Source organism: Nycticebus coucang, chromosome 20, assembly GCF_027406575.1.
Source record: "Nycticebus coucang isolate mNycCou1 chromosome 20, mNycCou1.pri, whole genome shotgun sequence".
Lineage (NCBI taxonomy): Eukaryota > Metazoa > Chordata > Mammalia > Primates > Lorisidae > Nycticebus > Nycticebus coucang.
Window position 1 is genome coordinate 68,356,161 of NC_069799.1, and position 16,777 is coordinate 68,372,937.

Below are 16,777 nucleotides of genomic sequence, written 5' to 3' on the forward strand. Positions count from 1 at the left end.
TGGGTCAGCTGACAGAGTCACCTCAATTTTCCACTTGTTTGACAAATAGTGTTCATTCCCCCGGGCAGTGGGGTGGAAAGCCCCAGTCCCTGAGGACAAGGCTAAGTGAGTTGCGTGCACTTGCCCAGCCACCTCGCCCCTTGGACCTGGGACACATGGGGTCAGCCCTTGGGTTCAGCTTCCTCCACCCTCAAAGAGAGCCCAAGGAAAGGTCAAGAAGATGAAGGGACCATCCAGGTTCCCTGCAACCACCATTCCAGCAACAGCACGGGCGGGGGAACCCAAAGATTCCTGCGGCTGCACTGCAGCTCGAACAATTAATGGAAGACACAGAACCAGATCCTCCGCCTCTGCAAGCTTGGATTTCCTCACCTAGAACATGGTGCCCATGATGCCCAGCCCAGGGCTGTTAAGGAACAAGAAGCAGAGAAGCCCAGGCCTGGCTGAGGTGGAGCTCAGGGAAGGGCAAGGGCCCTGATCGTCACCATAATTCTCAGGTATCCTGCAGAACCCTGACAGCCAACCCTCCTGGAGCATTTTCACCCATAAAGGCCAACAGGAACTCAGCAGCCAACTGGCCGTCCATGGCTGAGGCTTTCTACAAGAAGCAGTGGTCCAAGATGGTCCATCTGGAAGAATTAAGTCATCACTACACACAGGGATCACCCACAGGCAGTGAATGCTTTTACGAAGTTTACCTCAGCTCTTTATTCTGCAGAAGAAATAAAGCATTACAGAGACAAGTGGAGTCAGCCCCACCCCATGTCAGTACCCTCCCTCCCTCCCTCCCCAAGGCAGGTGAGATGTGCCTTTATCACACCTGCTCCCGTGGCCGTCCCACGTACATGGCTCATACACAGGGCTGGCGTTGATAATTCACAGTGATGATACCCCCTCTAGGGGTCACTTTGCTAGCTGGTTTCATCATCTAACATTGTATTTCTGACGTCCATGTACGTGGGGCTGGGGATAAGGTCCACTAGACACGCCTGCTCTGAAGTGCTCTGAGGGACGGTTATGCCACAATTTATTTACTCTTCTTCCAACCACAGGAACTTAGGCACTAAGTCTCTGGTTTTGCAAAAATACATTGCATCTTTGTTCATCTCTGCTTCTTTCTGTGTATGAAGATTTCTCCAGGGTACACCCCAGCCACAGAACAACTACTGAGGAGGGTGTGTGTTCTTTATTCTCACTGGATGCTCCAGCATGCCTTCCAAAGTGTGCTAAGGTCCCTGGCCACTGATCTGTGGGTGCATATCTCTAAACACTTAGACATTGTTGATTTCTAAAAAAAAATGCTTGTCTATCTGATTCAGGCAGAGAGAATCTCCAGGGTGGAAATCAATGGAGGAAAGAGGATGCCGGGAGTGGATGGGGTCCTGGAGTGGACGGGGCCCCTGGAGTGAATGGGGTCCCTGGAGTGGATGGGGTCCCTTGAGTATGGATGGGGCCCCTGGAGTGAATGGGGCCCCTGGAGTGGATGGGGTCCCTGGAGTGGACGGGGTCCCTGGAGTGAACAGGGTCCTGGAGTGGATGGGGTCCCTGGAGTGGATGGAGTCCCTGGAGTATGGACAGGGTCACTGGAGTGGGTGGGGTCCCTGGAGTGGATAGGGTCCCTGGAGTGGATGGGGTCCCTGGAGTGGATGGGGTCCCTGGAGTGAACAGGGTCCTGGAGTGGATGGGGTCCCTGGAGTGGATGGAGTCCCTGGAGTATGGATGGGGTCACTGGAGTGGATGAGGTCCCTGGAGTGGATAGGGTCCCTGGAGTGGATGGGGTCCCTGGAGTGAATGGGGTTCTGGAGAGGATGGGGTCACTGGAGTGAACAGGGTCCTGGAGTGGATGGGGTCCCTGGAGTGGATGGGGTCCCTGGAGTGGATGGGGTCCCTGGAGTATGGACAGGGTCACTGGAGTGGATGAGGTCCCTGGAGTGGGTGGGGTCCCTGGAGTGGATAGGGTCCCTGGAGTGGATGGGGTCCCTGGAGTGAATGGGGTTCTGGAGAGGACGGGGTCAGTGGAGTGAACAGGGTCCTGGAGTAGATGGGGTCCTGGAGTGAATGGGGTCCTGGAGTAGATGGGGTCCTGGAGTTGATGGAGTCCTAGAGTGAATGGGGTCCTAGAGTGAATGGGGTCCTGGAGTGGATGGGGTCCCTGGAGTGGATGGGGTCCCTTGAGTATGGACGGGGTCCCTGGAGTGGATGAGGTCCCTGGAGTGGATGGGGTTCTGGAGAGGACAAGGTCACTGGAGTGAACAGGGTCCTGGAGTGGATGGAGTCCTAGAGTGAATGGAGTCCTGCAGTGGATGGAGTCCCTTGAGTACGGACAGGGTCACTGGAGTGGATGAGGTCCCTGGAGTGGGTGGGGTCCCTGGAGTGGGTGGGGTCCCTGGAGTGGACAGGGTCCTGGAGAGGACAGGGGTCCCTGGAGAGGACGGGGTCCTAGAGGGGGTATAGAAGCCTGTCTTGGTTTTCACTTGCCTTCCTCACTAAGCTTAATCAACTCCAGCTTTTGATCTAAAGTCAGAGATATATGACTTTTCCTTTCATTTGAACACTTATAAATCATTGTAGGGTTATTAATTGGCCTAATTTCAAAATATTTCAGTCTTGGGTAATAGGGAGGCCCAAGGAGAAGGGGAGATGGGGGAGCAGTCAGAGCTCAGTGACATCCATCGATTACATTTGCCACATGGGCACTGTGTGGACCCTAAAACATGTGCCACGGCAACAGCAAAGATCTCTGTCACATATTCTGAGAATTGCCAAAAGGGGACACTCAGAATATAGTGACCGAGGTTGCTGGGTGTGGCAGCCACAGACCTGGTACACACAGACGGCCACCCACCTTCCACCTGGGGAGCATGCTCAGGACAGTGAGCACAGTGAGGGGAGGGCCTGCACCTCTACCACCTCCAGATGACTTACCAAGCCCAGCAGAATGTGAACACTGTGTAAATAGGGGTGCTGTGTTGTTTAGGGAATCGGGATAAAGGGATTAGCCTCAAGTATTCAGTACAGACACAACCACCCATTTTTCTCAAAATATTTCTGTTCTGCAGTTGGTTGAGTTCATGGATGCAGAGCGCATGGGTGTGGGGGGCCCACTGTGCTTTCCAAAGCAGGCAGCAGCCAAGTGTGAGGAGGAGGCTGCCCCTCTGCAGAGCCACCCACTGTGCCTGCCCCTGGCCGTCCCTCCAGGGAGGCTCCAGAGACACTGGCCCTTTCCATTTCTGGCTGTGAATGAGGATGTCATAAGCTTAATAATCCTCAGTGCTGGGCATGGGGGACACTGGGCACCCCACCTGGAGGTCCCCAGCATGTGGGAGAATCCCCACAAAGAGGAGGACCCTCAGAGCACCCCCACTGCAGGGAAGGCCGCTCTGATCTTTGACATTGCACAGAACTCATAAAAAGGGAGGGCAGCCTGCCCATTTGGTTTTGGGGGCCTGGTGACATCACAGGCCACATTTGGAGGAGGGGCGAGAGCAGGTAGGACCCTCCTCGCCCCAGGAATCAGCCTTCTTTCTCCCAGCAGCTTGTACAGGGGTCAGACATGTTAATGTGCCTGGACTAGGGTGGGGAGCCGGGCTGGTGCCCGGTTCCAGCTTCTCCTCCATCGAGCAGCACGGCCAGTGGCCTGGGTGGTGACCCATCTGTTCTCCCCTCCAGGTACCAGCAGCGCAGAGGTGAAGGAGAACCGCAACGTGGGCAACGTGGCCAACCTGGGCACCAGGCCGCTGTCCGCAGGGGACCGAGCCCGCAGCGCACCCGGCCTGAAAAGGAAACGGCCTCTGGAGGAGGGGAACGGGCCCCACTTGTGCAAGCTCCAGCTGATCTGGAAGAAGCTCTCGTGGTCCGTGACGCCTAAGAACGCGCTAGTCCAGCTGCACGAGCTGAAGCCAGGCCTGCAGTACCGGACAGTGTCACAGACCGGCCCGGTGCACGCCCCCGTCTTCGCTGTGGCCGTGGAGGTGAACGGACTCACGTTTGAGGGCACCGGCCCTACCAAGAAGGCGGCCAAGATGCGCGCGGCGGAGCTGGCGCTGAGGTCCTTCGTGCAGTTCCCCAACGCCTGCCAGGCGCACCTGGCCCTGGGCGGCTGCCCGAGCCCCAGCGCAGACTTCACCTCCGACCAGGCCGACTTCCCCGACACGCTCTTCAAGGAGTTCGAGCCGTCGGCACCGCGCCGGGGCCTGCCAGGCCGGCCTGGGGACGCCGAGCTGCTGTCTTCAGCCTACCGGCGGGGGCAGCTTTTGCGCCGCGCGCTGGACCTCGTGGGCACCGCGCCCAGTCCCACCGGCGAGCGCAATCCGGTGGTGCTACTGAACCAGCTGCGCGCCGGCCTGCGCTACGTGTGCCTAGCAGAGCCGGCCAAGCCTCGCGCTCGCAGCTTCGTCATGGCCGTGAGCGTGGACGGCAGGACGTTCGAGGGCTCCGGCCGCAGCAAGAAGGTGGCCAAGGGCCAGGCCGCTCAGGCCGCCCTGCAGGCGCTCTTCGACATCCAGCTGCCTGGCCACACCCCTAGCAGGAATAAAGGTCACCTCTTGCCACAGGTGAGAATCCCTGACGCTGCCAGGTGGAGGCGAGCTCGGTGGGGGCGTGCAGGCCCCTCCCCCAGCTGCTGGGCGCGCGCCTCCCGGGACAGTGCCCAGGTGCCGCTTAGCTGAGGGAAGCGGGAGGCTGTGCCCGCAGCTGGGGAGGCCTCCCGCCTGGTCTCCAGCGCGTGCCGGTCTGCGTGTACAGGGGACAGGGCGGCAGAAGCCTGAGAGGGTGGAAATGGTCCCCAAACCTGGTGGGTGGTGGCCTGGGTAAGTGTCCCTGACTCGGGGTCCAGGGACAGACCCGGGAAACCTGAGGGGCGGGTAGGGGGTGGAGGTCAGGGCTAGACCTTCTGCGTTGGCGCGCTGGGCTGCAGAGTCTGCTGTCTCACCTCCGCCCACTCGAGAAACCTTTAGCGCTGTTTGTGTCGTCGTCAGGAGCTTCTCTGTTGAAGTCTTGTAATTGCTTATTTATGCAAATTATCTTTTCTCTTACCGTTTTGAGAATTGTTTGTGGGCATCACTAATGTGGTAGATACAGAAAATTATCTTTATTCATTTTGGTATCAATCAAAAAAAACCATTTACATAGTTTAAAAGCACTTAGCCTGGTGCAGGGTTCCTGGTGAGTGCTGGGTAATTGCAGGTGATTGCTGCGATCACCATGGTCACATCACAACTCCAGGAACAGAGTCTGTGTCTTGCCCGGGGAGGTTCCAGATCTGCTGCAGAATGTGGGTAGCAGGGGACCTGGGCCGAGAATGCAACAGTTACAGGCCCTCATCTTGAGTCAAGGGGGTGGGGGGCTAGCGGGCACTTGCTGTCCACTCACTCGGTGCTCTCCGGACTCTGAGTGGTCACCAGACAGACCACAGGTGCAGGGGGACGGTCCAGGAGACACTGTGCTCAGGAGGCCCAGTGGGGGCCCATCTCCCACCATCTCTGCCCACCTCTCACACCTTCATTTTTGAGTATTGATTGAAGGACCAATGATCATTCCAAGGAGCAGTTGGAGGGATTTAGACCATGGTTGCTGTTGGTCTTGACTTTCAGCTTACCCCCAAATATTATAAATACACAGTCCACACAAAACAGGGCTGGACAGGCCAGCACTATGGCTGTGTATCTGCTGCGGTATCCCTGAGCACTTCCCAGGGAGACAGTCTAGGCCCTGCTTTCTCGTTCCTACACCTCTATCTTATTTATTTCCCCTCTTTTTCCTTTTTATCCTGTTCCTCAACCATTTGTAGCCAAAATTTGCCATTAACCTCACTTGGAGGATCTGGATGGGACACGTGCCCTCCTAAGGCTGCCCTGACCTTGGGTATGACCTTGGGCGGGTCCAGGACTGTCTCACATCTCCTGCACCTGCGCTGGGAAGGCCCCAGAGAGGGGAGTCGGTGGGTGTCCCTCATGGTGGGTTTCCACGCATTCTACCTGGCACCATCCCAGGGTGCCCGCACCCTCTGGGCTGGGCCTGGTGCTGTTCTGTTCAGCAAGAAACATCCTTCCACTCCCGCTCCTGCCTCACTCCCGTTCCCAGCCCATGAAACTTGACAGATGTCGTGAATTCCGTCTGCAATGCCTTTTCTTTCATGTTGTCAGCCCTGAGCTTGCATGGTGGAGAAGCCAGGCAGTGCCACTGCTTTGTAATAGCCATTTGACCCCAGAGGCCGCATGTCAGCTGGTGGTGAGGCTGCTGAATTGTTTTTCTCTGACATTCCCTAACCACCCAACTGGGTGACGGAGGTAAGGAGCGAGGGGCTCACAGGCCACTCCTCACGGTGGCTGCTGCCGCCCAGTGCTCGTTACCCCCACTGGCCTGTACCCCGTGCACCCAGGCTGGGTGCAGCAAGGTTAGCAGGGCTCCAGACCAGGCACCATCAGCAGTTTATCAAATGAGAATCCTATTTAGGATGTGGTGTGGATTCAGAGGGGAAAAAAATCAAAAGAAAAGATTCCCAGCATCACTGTGAACACTACTTTGCCTCCTGCTCTGCCTCGACCTTCCCTCCGCCCCAACATTCTTCCTGCTAGCCCGGCAGCCCAGTGGCTGTGGAGCTTAAGTCCCTGCAGGCCCTGCCCTTCCTGGCCCTTTTCTGTCTGCTGGTTGGCACCTGTGTGTGGAGGGTAAGCCAGACATTATCCCAGGAAAGGGCAGGTCCATGGTCAATGACCACAGACCCAAGTCCATTAGGGAATATGGTGGCAGCGCCTCCTGCTGGAACGATGCATTCGGTGTCCCCTGCCCAGAGTCCCAGGCTCTGTCCCAGCTTGCAGAATGGCAATCCTGGAGTCTGGTACTAAGAGCCTCATGCAGTTTTGATAGAAGCAGAGTAAGATGCTGCACCCCTGTTTAATGCTTTTAACTGAAACCTTGGCTATCAGACATCTTAAAGGGAATTTTCCTCTTTAATTAAAAGTCCATTAAGAAGTATCTCCAAAAATAAAAATAATAAAATAAAATAAAAATAAAAAAAGTGTTTCCAGTATGATAGTGCATAGGGATCTTGACAGTCCACTCTGGGACCTCCTGCACGATCTGGGTGGTTATCCAGGCGGGCCTCAGCCTGCTCTTCCAGCTCCCCAGGGGCCAGAGGCTGACTCCTTCGGACACCTGTGCTGCCCCCACCGTCCGTCCCTCTCCCCACAACAAGGTGAGCCCCAGCAGCCTCAGGCCACTTTACAGACCGTCTCTCTAATCTCCCACTCACTCGAAGTTGTCTTACTCAATAGAAGTGGGGTCCTAACTGCTGTAACACAAGCTGCTCATTAAGGTTGCCACAACAAATTAGCAGCAGTAGAGGGGTCCTTAAATCTTAAGGAGACTTAAAAATAAATAGAAATGGCATTTAGCTGATCTTGAAACACCGGCCAGTGTCCACGCTGTTAACCCAAACACACTCCAGAAGCCATCGTGGGCAAGATGATGCCCAGGAGTCCCATTCCACTCCCAGGGCAGTGAGTGCAGGCGCCACACACACAGCCCCAAGCAACTCCAGAATGGCATCTGACCAACACTGGATGCTTCTTGGGTCCTACCAGCAGAGACAGGCAACTTTAGATTTCCAAAGATTTTCTTGGAAGGGGTGCAGATGTGCACTACTACTCAAGGTGGAACAAACCAGCTCATTGTGAGGGCAGCACCGGCTCCACCCCAGCCCAGCACCTGCCGCTACCAGGCCCTTCTTGTCACACATCTGTCGACAAACAGTCCCACTCCCATCCCTCCTTCTGACCTCAGCCTTCCCCAATAACGTGATGGGATTTGGTGCAACTTAGTTGCTTTATCTGATACCAAGAAGGGGGGAATGGGCAATGTGTCAGGTTGTTAAATAATGATTTGCTTAGCTAGTGAATAGACAAACCCAAACTATGAATCTCTGAGCCCCGCCTGACATGTGTGAACATGGCCATATTCTTTGGGAGAAACTAGCAGTTCTGTGTCCTGTCACAGGGGAAAGGACATGACCTGAATGGGTCCCCAACATCTGGCAGGAAGGAGAGCTCTTTCTTGGACCCGAAGGCTGGGCTGCAGGGCATCTCCCCAGCTCTGTGGTGAAAGGGAGGGTCACAGAAGGTTCCCCACAGGGGGTACCATCTTTCCTTGGGTGGAATCTGTGCTGTGGCCCTGGGGGTGGACAGCACCACCGCAATGCAGCTCTGCTCCAGGAGTTTGGGGTGTGAGTCAGCCCTGACCATTATTGTTGGATCCCCAGGACTCAAACAAGTCTCACAGTCAGCACCGCAGTCAGATGGCTCTGCTCCCTCAGGCTCGGCCTCTGAATCGGGTCATTCACACCCCCTCTGTGCCCACTGGTCACTTCAGAAGGAGGAACAATTCTTTGGACAATTTTTTCTAGATTAAAAAAAAAGAGAGAGAGTCTCTGTTATGTTGCAAAAAATGCCTTCCATTGAGATTCAGCCTTGTAAGGGGAGGAGTCACTTGTTTTCATATTTGCATGAAGGCCTCTGCTGACCCCGCTGGGCAGCCAGGGTGGGTGCAGTGGTGCTTCCCAGCATCACCAAGCCAAGGAAACAGGTGAAAAGTTGTGTTCAGTTTTTGTTGACGACTTTTGTCTCTTGGGCAACCAGTCAAGATGAACCCACTTCAGTGACACACAGACCAAAGTTCAGGCTGGCTTCCCTCTCCCACTCTCCCTGCGCCTGTCTATTAATACCCAGCGTGTGTGTCTGTGTTTGTGTGTGTGTAGAGAGAGCAACTACGGATATAGATGTGTAGAGATACATCTCTCCCCGTTTCTCTCTCTCTCCCTCTGTCTGCCTCTCTATTTCTCTCCCTCACACACACAACCACACACTATTGTGCATGACACACGTGTGGATGTGGATCTGAACTAGAGGGAAAGACTTATACTCACCGGGGGTTGTGCAAAGGCAGAGGATGCACACTTGCTCTGGGTGCCCGGGTTGAGACTCACAGAGGTATTTTCTTCCACACATTATTAAACCTCTCTGTGGCTCTGTTTTCTCATCTGCAAAGGTTATTCTCAGAATTATTTATCTGCAACAATCGACTAAGTGCTCAGTGATCCTTGGCTGCTATTATTATCATTGTTATTGTGACATGATTAGAGGTTCAGTTCTTTGCAATTTCCTGTCCCTGCACCAAAGCATGTTAAATGCACTAGAAGGCAGAAGGACCCACCTCACCCCCGTTCTGGGCAAAAGTCATTTTCTAGCTAAAGAGGAGACATTTGCTTAGGTTCACAGGCCCCTTGCAAGAATCTTGCCTGATAGAATAGAGCAATATACTTACATAAAATAAGTATTTGTTGTTTATTTGAAATTCAAATTTAACTAGATGTTGCACATTTTTTGGCTGAAATGTCAGGCAGCCCTCCTCACACCTGGGAAGTGAGGTGCAGGTGAGGCTGCCTCCAGGGGTGGGGGCAGCTCTGACACCTGCAGCTCAACTCAGCAACCTCAGAGCACACAGAATGGCCACAGACTGTCCCAGGGCTGGTTCCCAGTGACTAGGGTTTCTCCTGTTCCTACTGCGTGTGTTGCAAGCCCCTCTCGTCCTTCACTTTGCATATAAACCTTGTGGAGACTGATCCAGAGGGTTCCGTGTGTGAAAGCAGGTTAGAGATGAGACATTCTTAATTCTTAGACTCTCTCTCCGTTAGCTGTTAGGAACTCTTCCATTCACCTTTGCTGATATTCACTGCTGATTTCACTTATGTGTGAAATTATAAAGGGCTTGATGTATGGTGGGCCCAAGAAAGAACTTCCTGACAAAAAAAGCCCAGGAATCAATTCTTAAAAAATGAATGTCACTTCTGTCACTGCAGAGATCTCAGTATATGACTCGGGGAAAGAAGTGAATAGGAACTACAGGGTGTCCCCAAAGCTGCCCAGAAAGCTGCCATACACAGGGAAAATGGAAAAGTGTAGTTAAATGGGCCTTTACATACAAAATATTCATTATAAAATTTTATAAAATATTTACAAAATATTCTCTAAGTGTCAGCCACCTCTGTAGTTATCTAGGGACCACCCCTTCATACCCAGTAATACTCAATAATTCTAAAGCTTACTTAGAAAGAAGTAAGAAGAAAATCTTCTGAATTTTATAGTGGCCTATCTGAAGTTAAGTCTCATTTCTCAGAAGCTTCAAGGGCTTGTTTCTCTGGCACTTTGCTTGAGAATTGCAGAGGGGACATGAATAAGGAGAATTGCCTGGCTATTCCATCTGTAACTGTGACACCTTCCCTGAAGGGACTCCAGGAGGGCCTTGCCCATCCCAGCTCTTCCTTCAGACTTGCGTCACCACCTGATTGTCCCTCCTGGCTCAGATAAGTGCCCTGGGAAGCTTCACTCGCTGGGACAAGCTGGGCCTCATCAAAGCTGGGCGTCCCAGGCTCTGGTAACTGGACATTGTCAGGGTCTGTGTGAAGTTCAGTTGTTTGCCCCCAGCACACCCCAGGCAGGTCTGTTCTCTGAAGAGGGCTCTGAGTTGCCTCCAGCAACTGGGTCCTCAGCGGGCTCTTCCCTTCCCCGACAGTCACTGCCTCTCTGGGAAGGCATTTTTGTGCATCCGTGAAGCTGGAATTATTCAAAAAGTGTTCTTCCTTTCAGCAGCCCCACCTTGTGGGTTTTGTGGCCACATACCGTCCTGTGGTCCATGCAGGAGAGCAGGTGGTCCTCTGCACACCCAGCCATCCCTGACTCTGCTGGCACTTCTTCAAATCCTGTTTCCACGGAAGAAACACATGGCCAAGACAACAGTGAGAGGTCACTTCATTGCCATTACACGTCAAAAATTTTTCAGAAAATCACTCCTTCATGAGGCATTGAGAGTTTTGCAGATGCTTGATAATACATTGTACATTTATACAATGTATATATAATGTATGCTAGTGTTATTCAGTGTATATACAATGTATGCCAGTGTGTATGCAACATATATTTATACAATGTATGTACACTGTATGCTGGTGTTTTATGCAACATAAGTTTATACAGTGTATATACAATGTATGCTGGTATTTATGCCATGTGCATTTATACAATGTATAATATACATTTATACAATAGATTCTGCAACCTTACTTCCCATTAAAATATGCTTGCTGAAATTTAAGTAAGATTTAACAAATACGTATTTAAAGTTAAACCTAAGTGTTCCCAATACTATGTTTGGGATCTTCAGATACAGCAAACATGACTGATGGTTCACTGCAGTCTGTAAGCCGAGCTGTGACAGTCATCACAGTACTTTATAGCCACAGTTACAAATGAGGAGGAGGATGCTGATGGCAGTAACATCAGATACCTACTTACATCACTGAGTGCTTTATATCCCTCCTCACATGCACCCCTGAAGTTGACGCTGTCCATGTCCCATTTTACAGATTAGCCATTGAGGCACAGGAAACCTAAAGCCCAGCTGTCATTCTTATGGGGGAGGGGTGGAGCTGTGCGGTTTCTGTGGTTCTGAGATGGTGAACAGGTCCTTGGCATGCTGGCCTGCTGCATCCTCCCAACCCCCAGCACATTAAGCTTATGACGGAAACAGAGCACTCTTAATTTAAAAAGCAGCTTGTGACTTCAGGGGCCAGAATGAGACAAGCAGGGCCTGTTGTTAGCGCCACCCCAGCAGAACCCAAGGCAGGCAGGGAAGAGCTGAGTGCAGAGCTTGAGCATGTGAGGGGACGGATGGCAGGCAGGGTGAGGACACACTGGGGTATTGTGTCCCTACAGCTCAGAGACCCCAGCAGGTCGGAGGCCCCCAGTGAGTGGGAGCCAGGGATGGGGGCCCTGGGGAGGCTGAAGCCAGGGGCAGTCAGAGCTCTGGGGTCAGTCCTGCCCACGTGCTGGGCTCCTGCTGACACCCCCATGGAGCAGGGTGTGGGGAGCTTGCCCTGGTCAGCAGAGCCTGCAGCCCCACCGGTATGAACAACAGGCATTATAAGGATGGCCAGGCCCCTCCTCTGGGACTCATTACAAAGGAGAGGAGATGGCAAAGGAGATGGCAGACGGGGGTTGGGGGGTAGAATAGAAATGAACCAGAGAAAGAGAAGAAGGGCATCCACGAAGAGAGGATGAGGAAGAGCACGCCTGGGGTGCCACTCAGCACTTTGTCCCCAAGAACCCCAGAGCACCTGTCCCTTTGTGGCCCCTCTCCTTCACCATCTCACCCAGTGCCCGGGGGCTGGTTGGGCTATTTTCCTTTGCACATTCCTCTGCAGTTTCACAAGAGCCCAGGGAGGGCTGTACAGCCGGGCAGGGGTCTCAGACCTAGACACACACCAAAGCGCCCCCCCACCCACAGGGAGCAAACCTGACCAGGATGGCAGGGGCCATGGGTGCCCACGAGCTCGGCCATCCCCAGAGCAACCCAAGAAGGACCTGTGGACTCAGAGGTGCTGTAGGAAGGCAGATTGTAGGGCGTGGCCCTTGGACTCCTGGTACCTCATCCTGAATCTGCTTTCAACCAAAGCAGCCAATGGTGGTTTCTTTACAACTGTCTGAGATGGTTTTCTGACAGTTCAGGACTAATAGTGGAACGTGCTTCCCATGAGAAACAATTTCATGCCCATTCTCAGCCCAGCCCCGATACGGAGGGTGTGCCCCCCACTCTGCACATGTCCTGGGCTCACCTTCTCTGTCTCTTTTCTCCCATTCATTTTTCAATTCCCCTGAGACCATTCCGTACCACGTCTACTGGTCCTGTGCGCACTAGGAATACACTTAGTGCTCTATGGGGGAGTGAGTTTCTGGGAGAGCTGGTGAACGTTTATGTAGTGCCTGCTGTGTGCCAGGGATACAGGGAGCATCTTGCAGCTAACGGGGGAAGGGCTGAGCTTAGGAGCAGCCTCCTGGACCCCCTACTGTGCGAGTCCCCGCCCTCCTTTCTGGGCAGGTGACACTGTACCTGGCTGCCCACCCACTGCTGTGAGAGGGACCTGAGCCCTTTCAATTATTGGTGCTTCAGTCCCCTAAAATGGTGTGATAATGAAAGTGGTCACTCCACAGGACGGTTGGAGAGGGAAACGGGGGGAAACATACGGCATCTGGAGCAGCACCAGGTGGGGGGTGGACATATGGTTCTCTCACTCTCGTTCCAGGCAGCCGCTGTGGTGACAGCATTGGTCAGCAGAAGCACCTAGTTTCTAGGGTCTCATGCAGGGTCTCACCTGGCTGAGAGGTGGAGAGGTGTCAGCCAGTCCCTGGGACAACCCAGGCTCCATGTCCTTGTCTGGAAAACAGGGGCTGTGATGGAGCATCGGCTCACAGCTCCCACGTCCTAAGAAAATAAAACCTGGTACAAGATGCCCATATGCCAACACAATGCGCACAATATGGGCACAGTATGCCTCAGCCCCTCACTCGGTAACATTTAGAGCAGCAAACACAAGCACGTTGCTGCAACACCCTCCCGACTGGGGCTGCATTTTCTCTCTCCACGGGTGTTTCCCATTAAAACCTGGTTCCTAAACCCAAGGGGACACCGGGGACACAGGAGGAGGTGGCCCAAACCCAAGGGGACACTGGGGACATGGGAGGAGGTGGCCCAAACCCTAGGGGACACTGGGGCATGGGAGGAGGTCGCAATGACACCTGCCACTCCAGGGGCATCTGAGAAGGAGCTGGGGTGAAGTTCAGGCACCCTCCTCCACAGATGCTTGTGGTCTCCCCTTTCCCCCTAACACTGAGGGTTGGAGCTGAGCTGAGGGTCCAAGTCTGCTCAAACCTGCTTCACTACAGGGTATTTCATCCCTGCCCCCAGCACCGTCCCGGAACACTTGGAAGCCCAAGGACTCAACACACCGAGACCCAGGTCAGGTCCTTGATAATCGGCTCCTGTCCTCATGGCTACATTTATACATGAAGTGTGGTGACTGTGTGGGTCCCACAGCTTGAGGGGAGCCCTGTCCATGGCACCGTCTGAGGGGCAGGGCTATGGGGCTGGGAGGGCCAAGCTGGTGATCCCAGACCTCACGCCTGACCCCTCTCACTCTCACATCCCTGCCACTCTCATCCAAGCATCTCAGAGCCTAAATGAGATGGGGAGGGAATAAAGTGGAAGGGGAATTTGTAACAGTAGTGCCACAATTAAGCATTTTTAGAATATATTTTTCTACATTAATGCACTCAGGAGAATTGTGAATTCATTCGAGCTCTCAGAATTAAAGGCGTGCAGAACAGAAGTTGCTATACAGACACCAAGCGTGAGAGAGACCCATTTTTTAACACAGGTCATTTTCCTCCTGATCATGGTTAGAAAAAGTACTACGATCAAAGCCGTCTTCTGCCTGCACTGTGGCTCTCCATTTCTCCCTAACCATGTTTCATTTGTGATGATTTCAATAAATGAAAAGTGTTTAGCAAAGTGACAGTTAAGTTGCAGGGTTTGGAATAGAGGCTTTAGTCAGTTATCTAAACTGAGAAATGGGAGTGAAAACACGGGTGCTGGGGGTGCCTGTGGCATGTATGCAGTATGGTTGTGGGTTTCAGTGCCAGGAAGCAGGCGTGTAGCTCTGAAGACCAGGCCAGAAGAGGTGAGCCGTGCTGCAGCCCAGCTGTGGACACCTCTCCTCCCCACCACAGGGGATGTGGCCCTGAGCTGTCCTAACAGGGGTACACGTGGGCTGAGCCACCTGTGGTCACAGGGAGCTGCAGGTGGGTGGCTCTGCTGGGTTTGGGGACTCAGACCAGGCCCAGCTTCCCCCTTGCCAGCAGGGCTCCCAGGGCAACTTTAGAAGATGAGTGACACAGGCATGTGAACGTGTCCCCAGACTGTGCTGTCAGCCAATATGATGTCATTTGGGGGCTGGTGATGGCATTGTGAACAACAATTGCCCTGGCCGCAGGGTCTGGCATAGAGACCAGAGCTCCCACCATGGTGGTGTCCGCACCTGGGGGGCAGCGTGTCCATGACCACATCCCACTGTCGCTGTATTTCTTGGCCTGGGAGCTCATAATGGGCAGAGCTTGACCACACACAGCAGTGGCCATGTGGAGGGGGCAGCCAGTGGGCAGACAGGTCCAGGTTTGGCGAGGCCAGGGGCAGGTCTGTGAGCCTGGTCACTCGTGAAACACAGGAGTCTGCCCTGAAGTCCTAGGTACTTGGAGGCTCAGGATGCAGTGTGGAAGGTTCCTCGTGGCACTGTTCCAGAAGCCACAGTGGTGTCAGCACCTCTCACCTGACCACCACCCAGAGCACCCACTGTGACGGTCCTGGAAAGGACATCTGCAAACTTTCCTGGAGTCTGTGTGGAATCCCCCTTCTGCTGCCGGAAGGGCAGGTGGCATGTGCCTCCCCCCACTGCCTTATTTGACAACCCAACCAAGTGGCTGGGGCAAAGATCTCAACCAAGGCAGATCTATTAAGCCAAGTTCAAGGACGAACCACAGGCACATCTGGTGACCTGTGCTGTCTAAGGAGGGATGTGGGAACTTGGTATTTAAGGAGCAAAGTCACATATTAGGTAAAAATAGGAGGAGTGGGCAGTGAGGCAAATGGTTACATCCTAGTGGGTCTTTATGCAGTACCCAGGAAATCTACATTTTACATATGATTAGGTAACTGTTGGGGGAGAAAGGGGAGTAAAGGAAGAATCAGTTATGCAGGTGTCCCTGGGCAGGTGGGAGAGTGAACGGCCTCGTCTTGTCTCTGTGTCCCCTGGGAAGACACAGGTGTGATCAACATTACTAGTGTGGAATACAGTGACTTTAGTTTGGGGAGCTGGACTTAGCCTGCCAACCTGGAAGTTATGATCTGCACTTTCTTGTTGATGGGGAGGCCAGGGAACGATTTCCTTATAAACAATTCATGGCGGCTGTCAGTGTAGACGCCCGAGGCCGACAACCCGTCCGTGGAGATCTGGCCGAGAGTGGTGTCAGAAACAGCTGTCATCTGGGAGGGGCTGCGTGACTCGGTGTCCAGGATTGACCCTCCCTTTTGCGTAAGGAGCTGGGGAGGAGCTGAGATTTGCATCTTCCTCTACAGCAAGCAGGACACTCCATAGTTTTGAGGAAGAGCCTTGGCATGAAACTGATTGTGTTTCAGTCTGCAGCTGCCAGTGAATTTGTGTGAATTTGAGCAAGTTCTGACCTTTCTCTGTGATGCGAGAGCTCTGAGAAAGGGCCACATTATAGGGCTGTTTGATGATTAAAGGAACACCTGGTTCAGGGTAAGAATTCACACAAAGCTAGATTTGGCAATGCCGCCTTCATGCGGAGTGAGCAGGAGGAAGGGGCAGCCCTTGGGCAGGAGCCTCACTGTCTGCCGCAGTTTAGTTTGGGCTAAATTCAGGCCAACATCTGGCTGAAAGAAAGATGTAACAGTGCTGTGATCAGTAGAGCCTGGGATGTGCCCATGAGGAGGGCAAAGTGCCCCAGATAAACAAATAACAGTAAAAGCAACGTTCACCTGTGGGAAGCGTGACCGCGGCCATGGGAGGTGGTTCCCCCGTCCACACTCCCTGAAGGCGAGAGCTACTTGGCTTCAACCTGTCTGGGGCCAGAGAAGTCCATAACTGCAGGTGTGACACGCTCCCTGTCCACGGCCAACCCTTGGCTAAGCCCAGCCCCTCCTCTCCCAAGAAACTGAGTCAGAATGTAGACGGGGTGCTACCAGCATAGCTTCAAAACTGTCAAATTTATATAAAAAGTCAATGATCATTTATTGTTGGAAAGGAATTCCTTTGTAAAAACCTGTACTTGGTCGCAGGTGGGTTGGCACTTGTCAGAGACATCCATCTCTTGAT

The 16,777-nt window shown here is 53.3% G+C and overlaps 1 protein-coding gene across 2 annotated transcripts in view; it reads left to right on the forward strand.

The window, feature by feature from the left end:
- The window catches only part of ADARB2 (adenosine deaminase RNA specific B2 (inactive)), a 392,152-nt gene that overhangs the window by 268,728 nt on the left and 106,647 nt on the right, over positions 1-16,777 (forward strand). For both annotated transcript variants that reach the window (XM_053573048.1, XM_053573049.1), the window contains exon 3: positions 3,670-4,553. In XM_053573048.1, coding sequence (XP_053429023.1) covers positions 3,670-4,553 — 884 coding nt within the window. The remainder of the gene's footprint in view (positions 1-3,669; positions 4,554-16,777) is intronic.